The 23186-nt window shown below is 37.5% G+C and overlaps 2 protein-coding genes and 1 long non-coding RNA gene across 3 annotated transcripts; 2 read left to right on the forward strand and 1 right to left on the reverse strand.

The window, feature by feature from the left end:
* Positions 1-1417: 1417 nt before the first annotated feature.
* Positions 1418-14581, forward strand: LOC131793753 (calponin-1). Its single transcript, XM_066172512.1, has 13 exons — positions 1418-1550; positions 3239-3378; positions 3755-3842; positions 4135-4242; positions 5295-5327; positions 5682-5876; positions 7905-8092; positions 9381-9498; positions 12527-12666; positions 13007-13067; positions 13325-13429; positions 13589-13621; positions 14001-14581. Exons 1-13 carry the CDS (start codon positions 1500-1502, stop codon positions 14196-14198), a joined length of 1458 nt encoding a protein of 485 aa, XP_066028609.1. The 5' UTR covers positions 1418-1499; the 3' UTR covers positions 14199-14581.
* Positions 14582-15324: 743 nt separating this feature from the next.
* Positions 15325-17944, reverse strand: LOC136283242 (uncharacterized). The gene is made up of 3 exons (XR_010718667.1): positions 17670-17944; positions 16727-16813; positions 15325-16342 (listed from the first exon to the last, which is right to left on the reverse strand). It is a non-coding gene; the product is annotated as an uncharacterized lncRNA (long non-coding RNA).
* Positions 17945-18689: 745 nt separating this feature from the next.
* LOC131793569 (muscle-specific protein 20) lies at positions 18690-22675 on the forward strand. Its single transcript, XM_059110982.2, has 6 exons — positions 18690-18830; positions 20382-20530; positions 21041-21125; positions 21576-21674; positions 22052-22084; positions 22268-22675. Exons 1-6 carry the CDS (start codon positions 18777-18779, stop codon positions 22478-22480), a joined length of 633 nt encoding a protein of 210 aa, XP_058966965.1. The 5' UTR covers positions 18690-18776; the 3' UTR covers positions 22481-22675.
* The last annotated feature ends 511 nt before the right edge of the window (positions 22676-23186 follow it).

Consider the following 23186-nt stretch of genomic DNA (forward strand, 5'->3'; position numbering starts at 1 on the left):
CCTTTTTGAGGTCACTGTCTCGCTCACCTCTTCAATCAATCCAGAAATTGACATCGTAAAGGAAATTGATTGTCTTGTGCAACGTAAACGGAGAACGAGACAGAAAAGAAACATCCCTGTCGCAGTAGTTATAGCCTTGCGAACAATCATCTGGGTTTCTATATGATCATGTAAGAGCATAAACCCAGCATTTCGTAAAACAATGCGCGATTTCAATAATGCCGTACGTTGCTCAAAGATATGTTTAGGTTTATTTATTTGGATAAAACCTAAAGTTCCTCCTTTGTTTCAATGCAACTTGTGCTTCTATTGTGCGCAGAAAACTAAATGGATAAAATTGGTCGTGAAGTGTTGACACTTAATATCTCTAATCCCGCGACATAATATAGCTTCCCAGCGTGGAGGACCATAAAGATGTTTGTTAGTAACAGATTGACTCAACATAAAATCTGTTATTTGATAACTTTCTCAGTTCTCCTCACCCGTCTACATTGCCAAGTACTAAATTTAAAAGGAGAATTTATTTGGCAGTCATCATGGCTGTGAGGTTAGCTTACTTTGGCCTTAGCTAAATTATCCATTTTATACTCAATTTCGAGCGGAACTGACTCGTACATGCCGAAATCTGACTTGTCGAATTGTCGTGATATGATAGCAGCTGGCTACGAAAAATTTTGCAACTGTTCATGGTAGATAGTATCGAGTTTTTTTGTAAAAGGGCAGACAAAAATGTCAATTAATCGCTTAGCTTTTCTTCACGTCAGTCAGGAATTAGACAAAATCCTTCGATTCCATACAATTACAACTCCGTATCTTGCGTGTTTCATACATCTTGCATTAATAGGAGTAAAATGCCTTCCAACTTTCTAGAGACACTTCTCTGATTTTTTCATTTTAACGTAAACTCATGTGTGATTGCAAAACAGAAAAGAGACCCAGAAAATTTAAAACTTTTTTAATGATAGAGATAACAATGTCCTAATTAGGTTGGAATTTGTTATGGAGACAAAAGCATCTGTTCTGTTTGCGAGCCAACCTGGTACAATGCATGTTTACAAATCGTTATCAGTTTTTAGATTTTAGATATTGCCTGCTCATGGTACAGGTGAAAATGAAAAGTAGAGAAACGTGTGTGGTTAAAAAATAGCTTACATATTATTAAACACGAACCAGTAGCCTTGAAATGCGTTATTTCGAAACTTATACTTTCATACTATATGCGACCCAATCTGCCAAAAAAGTACAGTATCGTCATATTAACGATTTCTAGTAGAATGTAATTTATACTGAAATATACCATTAAGAAAAACGTTTTGAATATCTCATTTTTTATCAAGCTATAATCTTCTGTCATTGATCTTTCGACCTCTCCCAAATTTCTGAGATTCGGGGGCTGCTATATAAGGGTTTTTTTTGCATTGATTACGACACTCTTGTCCTGAGCTGTTTGCAGAAAAGAAGGTACGTTCGTTTGCGTCTCTCCTCGGAACAGAAACACCATGGCAAACAGACCAAAGGGATTCGGAATGTCTGCGGATTTAGCTCGCAAGGTAATAGGTTTTATTATATTATAAAGCCAAGTGTTTCAAAGAGCGGGCAGACGCGGGGTATTTTGAAGAGAGTCAGGTACCAAAGCACCTCACTGTGCTGCTACGACCGTTGCACTCTGTCGGCAAGATGAATGCAAATAAATGCTTTTGATAGCGTCAATTTTCTTTAATGGTTACATAAAAGTAGCCTTTTCACCAAGATTAACGATTCAAAATGATTAGCAAAGTTTTAAATTGAAATGGTTTCTCAGTTTGTTTTGTATCAGCTCCACCACCCCTCCCGCATCGTCTGGAGTCTTTTTTTGTAAGGAAATTGGCACTTTCGTTGGCAGTTTTGGTTGCAAATCATTGGTGTAAGTCACCTTGTTGTCGTTACAGTGATGTTTTTGCTTTCTTGACTTAAATCAAGACTTGTCCTTTAAACAGACATTTTCTGCGAACTTGAGAAGTGAACTCTCGCGAATGAAGCAATGCAACCGTTGTCGTAGTTTTATCAGACCTATTTTTGAACATAGACATGAAAAGGTGGAAATTCTTTTATATGAGTTAAGTAATAGTGCAAAATCGAAAAACAAAGCATTACAGTAATGATACTATAAGGTGACAGAACTCAGAAAAATACCAACAGATATTTTTTATTGAGGTCAATGGGCGGGTCACACTAGGAACTATTTGGTAAAGCATGCTGAAAGCGCTGATGTGTTGGGGCTAACGGAACCTCTCGTACCACTACAACTAGTTAAGTACCTCTCAATACCATTATAATTAGCTAAATTTTCGAAATTTTGTTCAGACACGGACGACGAGGGTTACCGATTAGTACACGAAGGTGCACTGAACGAAAAGCAAATTCCTTGGACAATATTTTCGTTCCGCCGCGCGCTAAAGCTTTAATAACAAAAACATCACAAAGCACACGAGATAACCAAAAAGTTATTTCACTACCGAGCAACACTGCACCTCTTAAAATTCGATCCCCTTCGTCAAGCAAGGAATTTCTTCTTTTTCTCTCTTCTTTAAAGTATGCAAATTTTATAGAAGAAAAGAGAAGCCTCTTGGTTTGCTTTACATTCAGCAATTAATGGATCAATACAATCGTGATTATTTATATTTGTTGCGTCTCAACAATGCGAGGTCTAACTCGCCTGGCCCCACAGGACTCGAGGGACTGGGTAAGAAATTTTTCGTCCCTCTCTCTTTTTCTCTCCTACACGAGATGGCTGATGAACGGGAGCCCTCAGCTTTTCCCGGTATTTTTGTTGCACAATTCAATCAATTGTTTTGAGGAATACTGAACTATCCGTGGAAGCTGTTTGGAGGTAGAGGTCCGTGATGTTGTTCTTAGGATTACGATCAGAAAAATGCGAGCTATTTTCATGAATATTAATGTTTAAGATTATTTCTCTATTAAGCTTAACCCCTCAACTCCTAACATGTGGTTGCTAATTCTCCCTTCTAGCTGAATCACATTTTCTTGTAAATAAGTTACAAGAATTTCGTGTTAGATCAAGATAACAACCTCAACCTGATAAGTCTGATTGTTCTCCTCATCTTTTTTGATAGACAATGTTTGGATATTATAGGGAGAATTTGTATGTTAATCGCTTCTGGTGGTTGAAGGGTTAATATTTATTGTCAGATCTTGTACTCCCTTCAGGAATCTTAAGGTTTTCGTTTTTTCTTGGCAGGCTGCAGCCAAGTATGACAGTCAACAAGAAGCAAATGCTATTGAGTGGATTGAAGCTGTTTTGGGTAGAAATGTGTTTGGTGGTAAATGTGGGCAAGATCATGTTCATGAGGTGTTGAAGGATGGAACAGTCCTTGTCGAGTTAGTATTGTAGTTTACCAGGATTTTTTTTTATGCCAATGGTTCCAAACTAGGGAATGGTATTAAATCCTTCTTTAACCTTTTACCCTCCAACATCTGTATTCATATTCTCCATACTGTCCTTCTACATTTTCTATGATACTGAAAAGGAGAATTTGTTTGAGGATCAGGAGCCCTCCAAATTAGTGATCATTTCCTGTATTTTAATGACCTTAATGTTTGATTCAAGGATGATACTGTAAAGAGAAATTAGAAGCTGATCATTCTTAGGGGTTAGACTTACCTTAATTGAAATATTTTCCCAAATTTAAGGTGGAAATTGTTGATTATGTACCAGGTTGAGAGCATACTAGAATCCAATGTTTTTTTCTTGCAGACTGGCTAATGCACTTCGCTCTGCAGACCCTTGTAATAGCCTAGGCTGTGCAGTGAAGGGTAATGCAAGTACTGCTCCCTTCAAACAGGTTTGTTAAGATCTAACTATAGCATGAATTACTTTTTAACTATTTAAAGGTAGAAAACAGAATCTTCAGGAGATGTGCCTTTTCTGAATCTGGGAAAAAAAATTATTTGATTTCAATAAATGGCCCCTCAACAAAGCTAGAGGGTAGGGTCAAAGGAATTCATCAGCCATGGGATTAGTTTTTTTTCCTGGGAACAGTAGGCTGGACACAAAAAAACACCCTGGATACCCTAGCACCCACCTTCCATTTCAATTAACTGAGGTAATGGTAAATATATTGATTTTTCTTCTAGATGGAAAATATTTCAAATTATCTAAGTTTCTGCTCAAAGATGTTGGGAGTAGAGGCTTCTGATTGCTTTCAGACTGTAGACCTGTATGAAAAGCAAAACATGGATAATGTAAGATGTTTTATTTTATAACAAGTTGTTATCATTTTATTTACTTAGAATAGTTAATAATTATTCACCAATTAAGTGGCAGTGAATAGTGGTGGATATTTACCAACACATAAGTGAATAACCATTTTAGTATATTATACATAGATAGCAAAAATGTTGTTCCTTTCTTTCTAAAACAAGTGGAAATGAAATTGTTGATGCAAAATTTTGTCTCTTCGCTTGCTTGGAAGGGAATTGTACTTGCTATTCACCTTAATTAAAACTAGCCAATCAGCAGGTATAAAAAGCACTAATCACCTGTGTGATGTATACTAGTATTGGATATGTCTAATGCAAGCCAGAAAATGTGATTAAGGATCTAACATCTAGGCTTACTTACCTAGTTGACTTATGGGTACCTTAAATTATTCCTTATTGAGATTGATCAGTACAGGTATCAATATGATAAGGCTTATGCTTCAGATTAATGTTACTACCATGGCAACTTTTTATCTTATGACCATCAGATATATTTCAATCACTAGCTGACAAAAGTGGGATATTTGATAGGACCTGTATGGGGTTAGGACTGAGGCAATTTTCAAAATATTATGTACCACAAGGAATGCTCAAAAATTTGTGGTTAATTAAACAGATTTTTTCATACTGATGTCACAACAATCAGTCAGAGAAATATTTGCAATTCAGGCTTTATGCTCATGACAGCTAAAAGCATGTGTAATTCATTTACTTCCAGTACCGGTACATGGCTTGTTTCGTGTTTTTATTACAACACAGAACAACATAAAACAAGTACCTAGTACCTCAATTAGTTTTTATATTTTAATCAACCAGAATCAACCCTTTACTGTTTAGTACTGTTTTCTATATATTTCCTAAGGTGCTGACAAGGAGAATTTGTTTATCAATCGAGAGAATGCGTAGTTGGTGATCATATCTCTAATTCTCATGACCTTACTGTGTGATGCAGGGGTTACACTGTTGGGAGAAACTAGATGTTATTTACTCTCAGGGGGTTAAAATTTTTAAGGAGATCATAATTTTTTTTGCAGGTCATTAAGCAGATAAATGCAGTTGGACGTAAGGTAACATAAAAATATTATTCCATATTTTTCAGTTATTGGGAGATATGAATTCTTTATGATCAGTGATAAATTAAACAGTCAGCTTGTTGAAGGATTTTCGTCACTTGATTGCTATGATTATTCTTGCATTCTTATTCACTCATCAATATGAAGTTTATCAGACTGCATTCTACTGATCACTTTTAGGATAGAAAAATAATGCAAAGCAAAAATCCAAGATTATTTAGGAGTGATTTTAATTTTTTCAATTTTGTGATAATGAAGGCTGATGCATCTAAGTTGTAACATCTAGTGAAACATCTCAGTTAAACCTATACTTTTACTCACTCATTCAATCATGTGTACCCTGGGCAGGCTCAAGCAAAAGGTTTAAGTGTTCGCCCATTAGGACCCAAGGAGGCCACTGAAAACAAACGTGAATTCACAGAAGAGCAACTCAAGGAGGGAAAGAATGTCATTGGAATTCAAATGGGAACCAACAAACTTGCCTCGCAAGCTGGAGAGCATTTTGGCCGTCCCAGGCAGGTTGCTGGGCATGATGCCTATAATTAAGATTCTGGCAGAAACTTTACTAAAAGGACAGTCATGGCTGGCTTTGAAACTTTTTATTTTGGTTGAGTAAATTTAACTATTCTGTGGAGATAAGAGATAAAGATAAAAGACTACAAATTATTGTTTACTTTCAATGAAACTAGATTGATGCTGTTACATGTTACATTGCTTTCTTATATTTTAAACTTTATCTAAGTTGTTGTAACTCAAAGTTAGAATAAGTAAAATGTAACTGATGTGTTTTTCAAATTAGGTAAACTCAATGTTTTTAACTGATTATTACAACTGCATGATTATTGTTTATCATTCTTACAATCCAGCTATAGTTCTGTCTAGATTTTATTAGCAGTCATTTTATACAAGATTTTGATTGTGTTGATTCTGAAATGTAATATCTTATGTGGCTTTCAAAAGTGTTGGCAAGTGGCATTTTATTGTTTATGATAGTCTTAAACCCAACCTTTTAACTCCCAGAAGTGACTTACATAAAACTTCTCTACATAATATCCAGACATTATCTAGCAAACAGCTGACAAGAGTTCTCAAACTTATCAGGTAGAGGTTTTTTATCTTGATATAAAACCAAATTCTTATAACTGATATACAGGGAAATTTGTAGCAACCACAGGGGAGAATTAACAATGAGATCCTAGGTGTTTAAGGATAACTTTTGCCATTTGGTGAAAGTTACAATTTTTTACCCACTTTACATTGTTCAATTTTTATTTTAAATTTGTACTTTGGTCAAAGGTCTTGAAATTCTTTTGAACAGATCTTTTTATACACAGATTTCTTTTCTTCCTGAAAATACCAGATGCTATGTAAGATGAGTTAGGGAATTTGAGAAATTAATAATAGTTTATCATTCAGGTTTTGTGATACACTGAGTAAACATGCAAGGTTAAAAGAATCAAGATATTAAAAAACACTAATGGTAAAATTGCCGTGATCAAGACAAAATTACTCCTCACAATATCATCAGTATATCAGGTAGACAAGTGATGAGAATAGAGAAAAATATCAAGTAGGAGATTATAAGTTGATCCAATACAAACTTCTCAGAACTAACCTTTAAAGAATTATATGAGAGACATTAAGGAGAATTACTAGTGAGATCTTGGGGGTGAACTGGTTAAACGCAAGGGCACCATGTTTTGGATCAGGAGAGTAAGATTGGATAAGGTAGTGGGTTGATAATTTTAATAATAAGAGTACTGGTATTTAAAATTTGTTGATAGGGTTAGCTGTTAAGAAAAGGCCATTGCCAAATTCAAAGGTCGTGATAAATTTAGCTGTTGTACCCAACCAAGAATAGTTAGGATACTTGTCAAAACAAACCAAGTACATTTACTGTTAAGTTTTCAGAAATAAATTTAGTATAAAGTTAAATAAAGTGCTTTTGTACACCAATTTTTTGTGGGTCGATCTAGTTAGGGTATCAACTCCACTAGAATCACTTGTCCAATTCTACACTCAGTTATAAGAGCAGCTCATGAATCACTTATTCAACCAATTTTTGGTAAGTTCATTTTTTATATTCATTTCAACAGTGTTAGCTTGCTATTTTGTTTAATTTTATTTAAGTGTACATGCTCTATGACTTAACAAAAGAAGACCCTCAAAAGTTGTAAAGGGCTGGGGTGGTTAAACTGAAAACATGGTACAGAAATTGAGAATCCAAGACTTGTGTAGAGGTTATGGCAAGAGGTATTCAAACATTAAACCATTCATAGGTTGATTCACATAGAAATGAATTATAGGGAATTTATCATGGAATGGATAATTCCAGTAAATTAAGGGATGTTTGGAATTGGGTAGTTAATAACAGCAGTTGGAAGACTTGTGCAGGTTGTTGAAAAGAAATTGTTGTTTTGCTTGGCTGAATTTTTTGTAATACTACTTATATACTTCCTTGTCACATTCATGTGATCACAATTGACAATTGTACTTTATGTTGGATTTCTGAACAGCTTTTTGATATCAAAGCAAATTTATAATCTGCACATTTGTATTTTATCTCCTCAGGCTGGAGTGAAGGGCTTAACAGTCCCTTGTCTGGGCCCAAAAGAGGCTCAAGCTAACGTGCGGGAATTTACAGAGGAGCAGCTCAAGCAGGGCCAGAATGTTATTGGCCTCCAGATGGGATCCAATAAAGGTGCCTCACAGTCAGGTGACCATTATGGTCGTGCAAGGCAGATTGCTGGTGACGCAGCGTATAATTAATGGGCCATGGAACCATGGAAAGCAGTGACAGAAATCAATCTTGGACTCCTCGTTTGTTGGTAGAATATTCAATAACAGTAGGTAATAGGTAACCTTTGACATATAAAGGACAGAATATGGGCATGATGTATCTCAAGTTTCCTCTTCCTGTTCTGACTGAGAACAAATATCTGATAAGCTTCAAGAACCTCACCAAGTTTCATATAACTTTTAAGTATATTGGCAAATATTCAAGAAAGATTATTGGTTTGTCAAGACAGCTTTATAGAACTTACAAGGCAAGTTTGATTCCTGCCCTCTGATCATTGTAGTGCTATGAAAATTCTCTCTTCTACAAGTGCATTCATGATCCTTTTTAGGAGAGGACCTGCTGTGCTCTGAAATCAAGCCAGAACTTTCTAGAGATTTAAATTTAGTACAACTACTCAGATGCTTATAGAGCACACTGATAACAATAACATAATTTGCTCTAATCACCCTACCTGAGTTACCGCAGTATAGAAGCTTTCTATTGGTTAATTGCTGATACAAAAATCTGAGTAGAGTGGTGATGAATCACATCAATTATTCAAAGAAAATAAGAAAAATAACTGACAACAATTATGTAAAGGATTCTTGAGGAATCATTTCTAACATCAGCATTTTTTCGCTCTGTTCATGTGGGTTGGTGTCTTCCTATTTGGCTAGAATTCTTGAAACAATTTGCATTGTAGAGGAAATTTTTGAATTGCGTAGCAATCTATGGTGGTTTTAAGGTAGGAATTTATGGTTTTAAGGTAGGAATTTAAAGAATTTTTTTCCCCTAATATGGTCATGTCTGAAATTATGGGAATTTTAATCTTGTAGGATTACATATTAATGATAATTATTACCAAGTGGATGTAACAAACTAACACACCCTAAACAGTGCAGAAAAAAATAAAGGTTCGTGAAAAAATGGCTTTGTTGGTTCAATGAATTTTCATGTGACTGTCATCACTTTCAGCAATTTGCCTATTGATCAACACACCTCTGAAGGTCCATAAATTAAATCGTTATTGCTGAGTTTAGTTCGGCTATTTCGGTTTATTTTTTATACCTATTTTTAAAGGAAGTCTTGGAATTGAAGCGATCTGTTGAGTTCCCTTTCTAGATCCTTCCTTCACATTTAAGAATATCTAACGGAAATGTCTGAAATGTATGGCACGATGATTGAGGCGGAGCAGCATAGACTGATGACGTAACGGCGTAATTTGGGAGTCAATTTACGCTTTCGCCTTATATAAAGCCACCAGCTTGATCTCAGAGTCTAATTCTATCAACTCAACTTCTTTGTCAGACGTTGCTTGTTAAGGAACTCACTAGAATGGCTTCTCGACCTAAAGGATTTGGTATGACGGCTGAACTGGCGCGAAAGGTAAATGCTGGAAACTATTGAACTGATCGATGTTCATTTTGCTCAGGCGTAGTTCCATTTTACAATTTTGGTTTCGACTCTCCTATTTTGAAGGATGCTAATCCTTTGTAATGTCAAATTTCCCTTATTCGAAGATAGTTTCTTTCCAGCGAGACATAGAAGTGATGGTTGTTGAATTTCGGTGAAAACCTCCCCGGTTCAGCTGTTGTCTGCGGTTTATTGCTCGATTAAATAGTACAGAGGTTTGGGCGCGGTGATGGCGAATTTGCGGACGTTCACTTCAAATTGTATTTTTGCATTTATGGTTGGATTCCATTGTGGATTCGTTGATAAAAACTATCTTGATAGCGTTTAATTTTTTTCAAGGGAGGCTTTAACGTAAATGAAGTCGCGCAACGTGGTCGTAATTTTGTTACCGTCCTATTTTGATGCATTATAAATAAGCGGTGGGTGACCATTGCATCGTCATGTTTGGCTTTGTGAGGAAAGGTATTGCTGATTGATTACTGCATTAATGTTTCACTAACTTCTTCGAACTTGCTCTACTGCTTTGAAAAATTCGAAATATTGATTGCAAACAGCCTTAACCCGGACGATAATTCCATTCTGTCTTTGCACCCTTGTGGATAAAATTTCAATACGCGGATTTTTTCTCCTGTTGATGTTTACCCTCTTAGCTTAAATGTCAAAAACAAATGTAAGGTAAAGTAAAGCGGAATTTCTTGACTGATGCAGAAACTCTCTTAAACGTACCCGATTAGTGTATCTATTCTTGCGTGCCTGAAGCAACTTTGGTTTATCTCGAACGGAATTCGACTTAGTAAATTTATACGATAATGGTTTAACAGCTGTCACTACACGTGTCACACAATTATTTCATTTGTCAGTTTATGCCTCGTAAAATCGATGAAGCAGTGAATAACTTGATTGTTAACTGTACCACCCCATCTTCCAAAATCGACTGCTTTCAGGGGTTTAATTGGGAAAAGCATCTTGTATCCGAAAAAATGAAAGAAAAATTGAATAGACAATTGTGGTTTCACAAGTCCTTCATGCATGCCAAGTTGCGTGACGCAAACTTGTGATAAAAACCAATGGTAAAAGTCGCCTTTGACTCGTACATCGCTAAACATTTGCATACTAATCTTGTCTACAAACTTGACGTTATCTCCTCTCGGCGCATGATTTACATTAAAAGAAAAATATTGAAAGGCCATCCAGTTGTCCTAATCAACCATGAACAATGATTGGCTAGTTGAAGTTTTCATTTGGGAAATGAAAACAGTACGCTTTTAAGAAAGTGAAAAAAAAACACAATGTGGCGTTTCACAACACAATTACAATCGATTAGTGGGCCGCTACAGTGTAATTGAAGGTCCATTTGATTCAAAGATGTGCCTGCTAGCCTATACTAAGGGCAAAGTGTCAGTAAGGGAAACGAGAATTGCAATTCGCCCTTTGCCCTGTATTTCTTTCTTTCTTAGTTTTTGAGAATTTGATTTCATGTCAACACCTACTTGATTGGGCTGTTTGTTCTGATGGAACGTTTGCTGCATGGAGGGCTTTGCAACTGATTATTGTTAAACGAAAAATCAAGGTAATAACGGCGGAAAATCAGAAGCAACGAAAAATTACCAGGAGCAAATCAGTACTAAGTTAAAACAAGCAAACTCTCCAAAGTGCGGGAATACGCGAACGACCAAGTCATGATTGGTTATAGTTTTGCATCTAATTGGTTGAGAAGGCATCAATAGTTTTCTGGACCAATAAATAAGCGCGGTAAAGCGAACCCAGTGTAATTTCGGATTATTTTCATAGCACTAAGGGGTAAGGAGAAAATACCTTTTAATATTTTTTAGCAGTTAAGTTTACAGGTCAAGTACATCTTCAGGGTTCTTGATTATCGGTAAGAATCTGACCAAGAGACGGTTTTAAATGAATGGGAAGGTCAAGAGCTAGGAAGAGTATTTAAAGAAAGTAAGGGCATTGGATATGCTAGAATTTGGATTTAATTTGCATAAGACACACTTACAATAAAGCCATAATAAATAATACTGAGATTTGACCTTGACACATCAAACAGCGTGAATGGTTCTCTTTTTGCGGCTTATTTTGTCGCCAATCGGCATTTTGGCTTAGTATGTTCACAAGGGGTTTCCGCAGTAAGACGCACAGTTCACGTAAAGTAATAACTCTACCAATATGAAATAGATAGTTATGGATGCTTAAATTCTTTGGGTCAGAATATCCGAACCGCCCTATAGTGCATGTTGAACCTAAAAATAGGTTGCAGTACAGCCTTCCCTTCTTTTTTTCGTCTTCTGAATGGACTTCGCAGTCCATTGATGATCGTGTTTGAACCGGGTAGGAAGACTTAGTGTAGAGAGGGTGCATTTTCTTGTTTTATTGGATAAGTATTGGAAAATACGGCCGACGAATTTCTTTAAAGGTTTTGTTCATCAAATAGTAGGTCCTGCAGTAGCATTTTTCGAAGAAAGCGTACCTGGCGCGTGCATGAAAATTCATCGGAAAGTTTCATGGTGATCTAGTCTTACAACAAGTGTGACCTTATAACAGTGACCCCGTCGCTGTATTTTCAACCGCTGATCAAAATTTAGCCAGCAATTCTATGATTCTATCTGTAGTAAAAATAAACCTCTTTGTACCCCTGTAAGTGATGAGCGAGTTGGCTTTTAGCGCGAGGAAATTGGAATATCAGCGAAAAATTACTATCGTTCTAAACCTCATCACACTTAAGGCACTTGACATTGCTCATACTAATGGTATGATGAATGCGTGTTAAATGTGAACCTCGTAATGGTCCTGCTCACCGTAGAGTCTCTGTGGCTTAGAGGTAGAGCAGCGAGCGCGAAATATGAGGGTCTGAGGCTCGATTCTTCGTGAGGACGTAGACTTTTCTTTGCCTTAACCTCCGGGCAAGATGAAAAACATCTTTCTCTATTTCTACAACGAATTAAAAAAAATTACCAACTTTCGTGTTCTAACTTCACAATCTTTTTTATTGCAGAAAGACGCAAAATATGATCCAGAGCTGGAAGCTCAAATAAGAACCTGGATCAATGCAGTTCTTGGTGGAGAAGTTCTTAAACCAGAGCCTGATCAAAAAGATTTCCATGAATCATTGAAGAGTGGGGATATTCTTGTCGAGTATGTTTGAAAGGATCCTATTCATTTCAGTTTTTAGCAGTTGTGCTCTTCTCTGATTTCCAAAATGTCTTTTTCATTCGCAATGGATTATTCGTTGTAGGCCCTTCGAGAAGTTGAACGCGGGAAGTGGTTAATTCTCAGAGATTGATCGGAAAAAAAGCGCTGCACGCCGTCTTTTGGTGGTTTTTCCCTGAAAAGAGAAACCAGCTGATGAAAGTGTACCATTTTAGGAAGTGAAGTAGTTTATATCTGGTAACAGCCCCAATGGACAGTCCATTGCGAGACAATCAACGGAAAATTTGTTTTAATCGCTTTTTCTTTTTTTATATATCATTTGCAGTCTGGCAAACGCGCTTGGTGGAAAAATAAAGAAGAATCCAAGCAAGATGGCTTTCAAAATGGTAAGTTTGTGAGAAAGTGAGAATTAAATTTCTCCGTCTGGGCAGGTTCTTTTTTGAGCATTTCACGCGGAGAAACTTGCAAATCTGAGCGCCTTTTGTTCTACACACAAGAAACTCTGGTCGTGAAAAGTAGAATTGTATCGTGCTATATTATTTATGTGAAACTCGTCCAGATTTAACGGGAAGACGGTGGTTTGCCTTAGTTTAAGGGTAGGCTAGGAATCTACCTCACTGACTGTATATGCTTGCCTTTGTAGATGGAGAAAATTGGACAATTTCTGACTTTCTGTGATGAACTAGGAGTTCCTAAAAGTGATATATTCCAGACTGTGGACTTGTATGAAGGACAGAATATTCCTCAAGTATGTCATCTCAATTGTGAGGTTTTATGTGGAACATGGTGTTAAGTTACGTTCTGTGCACTTAATAAGTGTGCTGTGTTCTCATTACTTGCCCGTGTGATAAGTGAGCAATTAACAATTTATAACTGTATAAATGTTTGCTTATTTTTTTTTCATTAGGTCATCAGTGGACTGCATGCTTTTGCGCGGAAGGTAGGTCTAGAATACCTTTATTATTATTATCATAATTATTAGTAATGGTAATAGGAGTGAGTGGAGTCCAATTCGGTCTGTAATCGTGCGAGTGGTAGCAACATTGGACGAGTGCGAAGCAGTCTCTTTTTTTAAGTTCAAAATTAATGAAGAAGAAACATGACGATGATAAATCTTTTTTATGTAGTATGTAAAAAGACCAGTGTTAGCTAATAAGGCATGTAGGATTTGGATTTCAAAAAAAAGTTTAAGCTTTGATTATCACCAACTACAGTATTATTGTTATTATTACTATTATTATTTTTATTATTATCATTATGATCATCATAGTCACCAACAGTTCCTTACTTGCATTTTTCTTTAATGTAAAATTACCCAGGCTCACTCGATAGGAAAACCAGTCCCTCCGTTAGGACCCAAAGAAGCGACAGTAAACAAGCGCGAATTCACAGAGGAGCAACTCAAGGAAGGACAGAATGTGATCGGGCTCCAGATGGGTAGCAACAAAGGTGCCTCGCAGTCGGGAGACCATTTTGGCCGTCCCAGACAGGTGGCCGGGTCAAATGTCTACAAATGAGGTCCAAAACTTGTGTGTGTTCTTCAGAACATAAATTTGTCGTGGTTCATGACAAGGTTGTAATTTGTGGGAAGAACAAGATTCGGTATTTCGTGCATAAGATATATGTAGTGTATTTATACGTTGATTCAGTAATCGTTTCCACTTTGATCATTTGATACTCCTGTTTCTTAATTGTTGGCGTTGAAGAACTTTCTAGAATGATTTAGTTTTGGACAAATAAATTGCTTGGATTTGTCAGTGTTTTAAATTATTTTCTCCTGTTTTTGCAGGGGTTATCGAGTAACCTTTCGTAGAATGAAAAGCGTGACAGGGAAGTAAAATCAATGTTTTCTAAGATATGAAAAGAATAAAGAAAATCTTGTCCAGAATTTTTAACGAGATATACGAGTGCAATCTGTGCAAGCTTTCTCATCCTCAGCCCTTTACACCTTAACATCAGTATGCATATTCTCCATACTGTTCTCTGTACTTTTACTGACGTGCTGACAAGGAGAATTTGTTTAACAATTGGAATCTGCTTTTAGTTGGTGATCATTTCCTTTATTCTCATGACCTTTATGAGCGATTTGAGGGTGATACTGTGAGGAGAAGTAAGATGTTGGTCACTCTTAGGGGGTCATAGGGTCGACCAACTTTTTTTTTTTTTTTACATAAAACTGTTGAGAAGACCGTTCAGAGGAGGGGGTTGAATAACTTTATGCACAAACTTTTCCCGCTCTTTGTATGTTTTTCAGTCGAGTGGACGGCCTTAAATGCTTCGGATTGATGTCAGTATCTGGGCAACTGCCCACCTACCCCTCCCCTAACCCAACAACAGTCAATTGATAACAACTTAGGGTTAATGTTGGGTTAAGGGAGGGGTAGGTGGGCAGTTGCCTAGATACTGATATTGGTCCAATGCTTCCTGGCACGTCGAGAAGAGATAGTGATAGCAAAATGTTCAGCGGACGGAGCGTGCTTTTGTGTGCACCCAATTACAACTAAGCTTTTGCTTGCGTGCAAGGATGATGATCACGTCAGAAAATATATAAAGTATTAAGTGGAACCAAAACATTTCATAAAGTGTTCCCAACAAATTTTAAACTTCTTAGATGGCGGGAATTATACTTTTTTTCTACCGGGTCATAAGCACTCTGGTCCCGTAAACCCATCGTTTCTTTTAGCCGGAGAGGTTTACGCTCAAGGATCGAGGACTAGCATGTAAATACTTTGACTTCCAACGGTTAAACAAATTCTAAAATTCTTCAAAACATTCCCAAACGTTTATTTGGTTCTCTTGGCACAGACGAACCAATCATTTGGCGGCGAAAGTAAAGGCATTTGACTGAATTCTCTCGAGTTAACCTTGTGACCCTAGGTGAAGGTGATCCGCAAACCAAAATGACGTATATTCAGTCAAACTAGAGACCCGAAAGTGATTAGATTGTTCGCTCTTCCTTGAATTCGTTTTAAAATTCGCTCCAGGGAAGTAAAACTTTGCATATGATTTGTCTTGAAATACTTTGAGAGGTGAAAAGTGGTGATAAAAGTAGCAAAAGGTGAACAGCATTCGCTAAATTTTTCTCTGTTAGCGAAAACATCGAAGATTTAGGGGTGCCGTGTTTACGCATCTTTGAGACCATTCAATATTCATCGCCTGGGGAGGTGGGTCGGGAGATTTTGAGGGTCACATGGTTTTCGGGGAGGGGAAAAAGGGGGGGGGGTCAGTCTTCACCAACAGAGTATAAAGAAGGGGCTAAAGAAAGTAAACTGCCGAGTAACAGCCACTTAGAGGGGATCATAAGAATATTATAGAGCATTATGGGGGAATCAGTCAATTTTATCGTGACAGAACAAAAATCCTCCGACCCCACCCCCCGGCGATAAATGACAAATATCCTCCGACCCCACCCCCCGGCGATAAATAACAAAAAATCCTCTGACCCCACCCCCCCGGCTATAAATAATTAATGGTCCCTGATAGCTGGCCCTGGGTTCGTCTTGAATTATCAACCCTCTTATTCGATCACGATTTCTTTGCCTTTATCAAGAATTTTCTGAAAGTCTTTCTCAGTTTCTTGTGTGTGTTTTTCTTCTATATGATCCAGTAGAGCATCAATCCAAACCCGGGCTTTGTGCTCAAGCTCTGCCTCACTTTCTTCCTAAAAGATAATGATGATTAACATGTCTTGGTCGGTGAGTGGTGTGGCATACATCGTAAACACAGTGGTTAAACATAGGGCATGCGCAAGGGGGATCAATTTTGGCCGGCCGCGCGCCAGTTTCCCGCGCGAAATTTCCAAGCCATTACAACGTTGGCACATGCACAAACGTTTGACCGCTGTGTTACATTGTAGGAAGGCAGTATGTTACGGGTCCAAAATATTCCCGCCCGAGACCAGACCTGCCCATAATGTTTTCGAAATATCTCCCAGCAACATGTTCCCGCTATTTCGTTCTCTTGATTCACGACCCAGATTTCATTTCGTTGGATCTGTTGTATTCTTATGTAAAATTCGAATTCAATAACTTTTCGAGATATATACCTTTTTTGATTTTTTGTCGTTTGTCGAAGATGCAAGCACCAGAAAAAAAGCCATAAGGAGAACTGTCGCTGAAATTGGGTGGAAAACCTAAAACAAAAGTGTTACAGGAAGATTTTACTCAGAAAACCCTAAAGAGTGACCATGTTTCTTAATTATGCCTTAATGTAATACATGCATTTGACGCGGAGATAGGAGATCGTTTTTCCCCTACCCCTCCCTCCACGAATCGTAATTGGCGGGTGTTTCTATTCATTAAGGACTCAATTCAGACAAAACAGTAGCCATGTAAAAGGATAGGACACTCGATTAACATTTGCTTTCCTTTCGAAAATGTCAAAAAGACTTCGTTGAAAAATAAATATCGCTATCCCTTTGTCAGGCATTGCGACGCATTTTGCGGGCTAAAATGTATTTTGGCCCGCTCGCACCCTCACGTGGTTGTTCAGACTGTTTTGTTATCATTCCCGTTAGTATTTATTTACCCAATACCCCTCAAAGTGATAATGATAATAATAATAATAAAAATAATGCAATAACATTTCAATTTGTAACTTATGAATTGAGAAAAGACAGGCGGTCTTAGCATTATCTTATTTATGGCTAAAAAAAATTTTAAAACAGGTACTTCTATTGAGATTGTTGGCCTCGAATCACTGCTTAGTTGCCTCAAACAAGAAACCCGCCGCTTTTAACGTCGTATTGTTCTCTTCAAAGTAGGAATTAAAATCAGCTATTGCACGCTAAAGGAACCATGTGTTTCTCCTTCATAAAGTTAATTTTGAGGCTTTGTTGACAAAACAAATTCGCGTCTCCTATTAAGATTTCTTTGTTAGATTATAACCTGCCAGTGTTATCCCGGTATTGATTTCAACATGTCTATAATGTTGAAATAACTCATCCGTGAAAAATTATTTGTTTCTTTGAAACAACCTAGTGTTTGTACCTTTCTTTTCGTCTCAGATGTCATTTTGATCAGCTGTTTCTGGCCAGCGTTGAGAGGTAAATAGAACACAAATTGGTCCGCTGGTACTCCTCTAACGAAGCCCGCTGCACATGTGCATGTAATGTAGATGGGATGGTTACCAGTAGATGATGAACTAATGCGCTTATAGCCGGTGCTCTGGAGGGACAGGTGCAAGCCGTGCTAAAGCTAGAACTTTTTTTTAGAACTTTTTTTTTAGGGTTTTATTTCTGTGATCACTTGGCTACAGTTTAGCTTTAGGGATCAGTTCCGCACCAATCATCTGCAAGTAAATCACGATATTTACAAATGTTATTTGCATTGAAAATGTTGATGTCTTGACATAACGTGCACCACCGGGGCTGTAAGCCCACGCCTAACCTTCTTATCGACATAACTTGTTGAAATGATGTATTTGGACTGAATTCCATATTCTGAAGACCAGCCTGCCAAGAAATGTATTGGCTATCGGTCACGAGAAAAGGGCTTCAAAAAAGGTGCATGGCATTGCTTTGTAAGGATACAAATTTCTACATGCTCAAAAATTTAAAAATAATCGCGAAAGAGTTTCCCAGCTATGGGCATGTATGCATGGCAGTTTCAAAATGTACTCCTAGCACTTTCTATGGAATGAAATTAACTCATGTATTCGGCGTTATACCTTTTAATACTAAGTACGATCGATTCTTAAAGAATCTAGCCTTTTAATGTCCATATAAGGTTGATGACACAACCAGCCCACGGTCATGTCTTGGGATATAAACTCAAAAAAAAATTTGGAAAAAATGCATCCGATTAAAAAGATTAATATTATGTGTCGAATAAGTTATTTCGATAAACCAACTACTCAGACATTATTAGCTAGTTACAAGGAAGAAATAGTGAACAGATCTGAACAGAAGAAGCTTTCTCGAATCCTATTATCGTAAACAGCTGTAGCGAAACGCAGCGAGTTATCAATTAATAAAGAAGTCATGTACAGAATTCATTCTTTGCATATCTGTGTTGTGTGTCCGGCTGTTGAAAGCTGAACGATAACTCGTGGTAAAACGCGTGTAAAAATAGCGTCTCTATAGGTACACGTAAGACATGGCAGAGGGGAAAGGAAGATCTTACGGCTTTTCAGCAGAAGTCCAAAGGAAGGTAAAAGATATATTTTATATAGTAACATATTACAGATCTGGTGTTTGTTTTCATTGTTTTGTGACAGTGGATTCGAATTCAATCTGATCCGCTAGGAAACTGACTAGTTCTCGTTGTACTGTTCAAAAAAATGAAGTTAGATGTTAAATCAAAAAAGGTTATCTGGAACCCTACTTCGTAAAGACGCTTTCATCCTATTTCTTCTTACCTTGAAGAACTCAGTCTTTCCCATGCCAAATATGATCTCTCTTTGGAGCTACCGTCCACTAATGCATTACCTCACCAGTTCTCCTCCTCATTCTCCAAAACAAAGTGATATTAGGGAGTTCCGAATGTCGCAAAACCGCGAAAAAATACCTGAAAAAAAGGAAAACCACCGGGCGAAAAGTTTATAAAACAATAACACGTCAAAACGTTTCATACTCATGCATGATTTACACACAGATGGAGACATCACAAATTACATTCTTGCATATACTGGAGATCAAGTCGATTTACTGTCGATTATCTCTGTCTGTTCGTTCTTACATATTGATTTCAAGTCACTGATGAAATTCCCACCCCTTGTTTAAAATCCTATTTGGCATATTTTTAAATCTATGCCTCTAACATCAGCTCAAAATCTACTTTTGAAGACAACGAGAAAGTTAATTCAGGAATTACTGCACAAGGGCCCTCTAAACGTGAAACCGCAACAGTGCAAATAGTTTCATTTTACCTTACATTTATATTTTGATGGCACAAATAAAAATTACCACAGGATTTGAAATTACTACGATACGGTAATGCAGGATTTTTTTTTACATGGAAAAAGAATAACACCGTAACACTGGAAAATCCAGATGTACGCCATGACTTATCAAAACTTTATTATGCATTTCGAACTGCAGTGCAGAAGTAGACTACTGTCAGATTACATGCTGTGTAATTAACAAGCTTTCTTTTAATTAACTGATCACAACTAAATTGATTTTCACTAATTAAGCTTTTCATCATTCCGTCACCTTTTCATTACTAATTTTTTTCCTTTTAGTATTTCAGTGTCATGAAGATTTGGGAATTCGAAAATAAGCCTAGAAATTATTTTGTTGTTTTAATATTTTTTTTACCAGCATTATTGATTGATTTAAAATATCTTGCTGTGGGAAAATGTATAGAATTGTTTAAAAACGTTTTCGAACCGTACCCTCTGACTGTATATTTAGTTGCGCGCAGCTTATTGGAGCCAGGGTATCTGGTGGTGGATTTGATTAAACTAAATAATGTGAATAAAGGGGGTAAGTTTCTAAAGAAACTGTGGTGCTGCGTCAGTAGGAGGGTCAGAGCAATTCGAAGGACTGAAGCTCGAACTTCAGTTTTGAAACTCTTTACGCGAATTACGGCGGCCAATTTACGTTATCAATTCAGTTTATAACACTTAATTACCCTAAATAACCTATGGTTCGGTCATGGAAACAAACTTCTGTTCCTCAACGGAATTTTACATTGTTAAGGTTATCTTCCTCTATATCACATACCGATAACGCCACACTTAGAATGGTCACTTTCCAGCTTGATGCAAAGTATGACAAGAGCGTGGAGTTGGACGCGAGGAACTGGATCGAGGACGTTGTTGAGGAACCAGTAGAGTGGGGAGAGTGCGATGACCCTCCCGGAAGTTCGTTTGCAGACGGTTTGAAGAGTGGCGAAGTGCTTTGCAAGTATGTTTGTATAATAAAAAGTGATCTGTCGTGAAAAGGTGTCACATGCGTCACGAATGAAACAATGAACGGTCTTTTTCGAATTAAAGCAGTACAGAACTGTCTATCCAGTAACCCGAGTGAGATCTGGGTACCAGATGAAGCAGCGACAGTCCGACGACGATCCAAACGGTTCTTTTTCACCCTTTCACTTCAGGGTTCCGAAAGTGAATTCAACCTAAGATTTCAAATACTTCTTTTTAATTTAGCTTTAAGAAATTTGCGGGGATGGGGGGGTGGGGGTGGGGGATGGGGATACTTCAACTAATTAACGACGTTTCAGCATAGATATTTGTGATAGAAGAGATAATTATTAATAAATTATTTAAAGCAGAGGAACTTTTTTTTAGTAGCCCTCTCTTAAGGAGAAACCAACCTCGCTCTAAGAGAAGGGTACAGAAGGGTGCCGGTAGCAGTGATGGGCTCCTGCCGGTAGTAATGTCATAGTAATACTAACTTTCCTTGACACAGACTCGCCAACAAACTTCAACCTGGAGCAATAAAAATGAACAACACTTCAAAAGTCTCAAATCCTGCAATGAGGGCGACCAAAGAGGTAAGAATTGCATTATTGTACAGCTGGAGTGGCTTCTTCTCGTTGGACTCACTTTTAGAGAAGCTTTCCTCTTGAACCTCAAGATATGGGGCTATTAAACTTCGTTGCCTTGCTATAGAGTAGTGATACTCCTTGTAGCTTCATGTAACTTGGAAACCAGGATAACTGGTTGGGCCACTCGGCTCGAGTACAAAATTTGTCTCTTTTGTTTCTAACCCAAGAGGAGAATCAACACTATCATTAGAGTAGTCACGAGTACCAACTGTATTCGCGCATGATAAATGTTACAGATACAGACACTCCATTTTTGGGGACGGGGCGAAAAGGCGGAGTGACTGTGAGGTAAATCGCGGGAGGGGCGGGAGATTAAGTTGACCGAAGAATCGCATGATCCAGCGCTCGCCCCCTTTTCGCATAGACTGACTCCTTGCATGTGTTATCTTTCGACAGAAAGAAAATATTGAGAAGTTTTTATCCTTCTGTGAACAATATGGCGTTAAGGACCATTTTTCGACCCCATATCTGTACCAGAAACAGAACGTTATGGCGGTAAGAACGTATTGAGCACAAAATTCGTCATGCTTTAAGCAGGAGCCCTTTTAATTAAAGGGCAATGAATAATGAGTTATTTTTTTTTTGTTCTCTTTAAAAACACAAACATTTTGTCATTCGTAATTAGTTTTCAAGATATTCTTTGTAAACCAGCCGTATTTTCTTTAGTGAAAGCTGGCCATAAATCTTCTCTAATGTATTACAGAAGACAAACAGACTGACCCACTGATAGTCTGAGGGGCGGCTTAGATGCTGCTGAAAGACACACAGATCAACAAACAGAAGGAGAAACTGACCAACAACCAAAAGTTGTCTCCTCTCTCGAGGGAGATTGCATTTGTCACGTTGACATGACTGTTTTTTTTCTTTTTAAGGTCGTTAACACAATATGCCAGTTGGGAAGTACGGTGAGTCTCCCTGTCTACTAACACAGCGATAACATAGCTTCAAATTCTACCCCTTTTTTGCTAAAGAAAACAAAAACAATAACGGATAACAAAAAAAGGAAAAAAAATTTTTTTGAGTATTTTTTTTATTTTTATTGTTCTTTTATGCTTTTCCATATTATTATTTTTGGGAACACTGCGCAGGCCCAAAGTAAAGGTTATGGCGGCCCCGCCCTTGGACCTAAGATAGCAGAGAAAAATGAAAGAGGTTTTACCGAGGAGCAGGTCAAAGCCGGCCGGGAGGGGCACATCGGTCTTCAAGCTGGTACCAACAAATTGGCCTCGCAGAGTGGGCAAAATTTCGGCCTTGGCAGGCAAATTGCTGGAGTGGGATCTGAGGGAACATACGACAAGTAAAACTTTCATATGCCGTTTTCGAAGAAGGATCAAGTTTTTTTTCCTTTCGATACTTGACAAGAAGTTGCATTGCTTTTTAACATTTCGCCGAGAGTAATTACAAACCATTTAGTTCAATTGAATTAGCAGTTTTTTCCTACCAAATGCTGTGTGAAGAAATGTTTTGCCAATAAAAGTTAATACATACATTGAAAACCTTGATCTGATCTTATTTAATGCACCACCGTTACTGTTAATTGTTCAAAAAACTTCCGTCAAAGATTTATGATTATCCAACTTGTAATTTTCAGGTAACAAGCAAGGCAATCTCACTTAATTTCATTTCAAATAGAATGGTTTTTGATTTTCAGTCGAAATTAATCCAAAATCTTCTCGACAGTTTTCGCCTTTGTGTAACTGATTTGCTCGCGACACCCAATTCAGCATTACTGAAACCAAATACTCCTAGATTACCGACATTTTCCCGCGCTCGACGCCAGTTACGTCATCCCAATCGTGCTCTCGTTAGCTCGCTTCTCGTGGCTTTTCCTTTGATTGATAGCGGCTGATGTCACTTTAGTGTTGGTTTATAAACCACAGCTTATTTGAAAGCGCTTTCAGGCTTTGAAATTATCTTTTCCTACTCTCGCTATTAAAAACATTAAAGAAACAAATTTTACAAATATAGAGTTGAATAAACTCCGAAAAGCTGGCCATCTGGTATTTT

Source organism: Pocillopora verrucosa, chromosome 9, assembly GCF_036669915.1.
Source record: "Pocillopora verrucosa isolate sample1 chromosome 9, ASM3666991v2, whole genome shotgun sequence".
Taxonomy (NCBI): domain Eukaryota; kingdom Metazoa; phylum Cnidaria; class Anthozoa; order Scleractinia; family Pocilloporidae; genus Pocillopora; species Pocillopora verrucosa.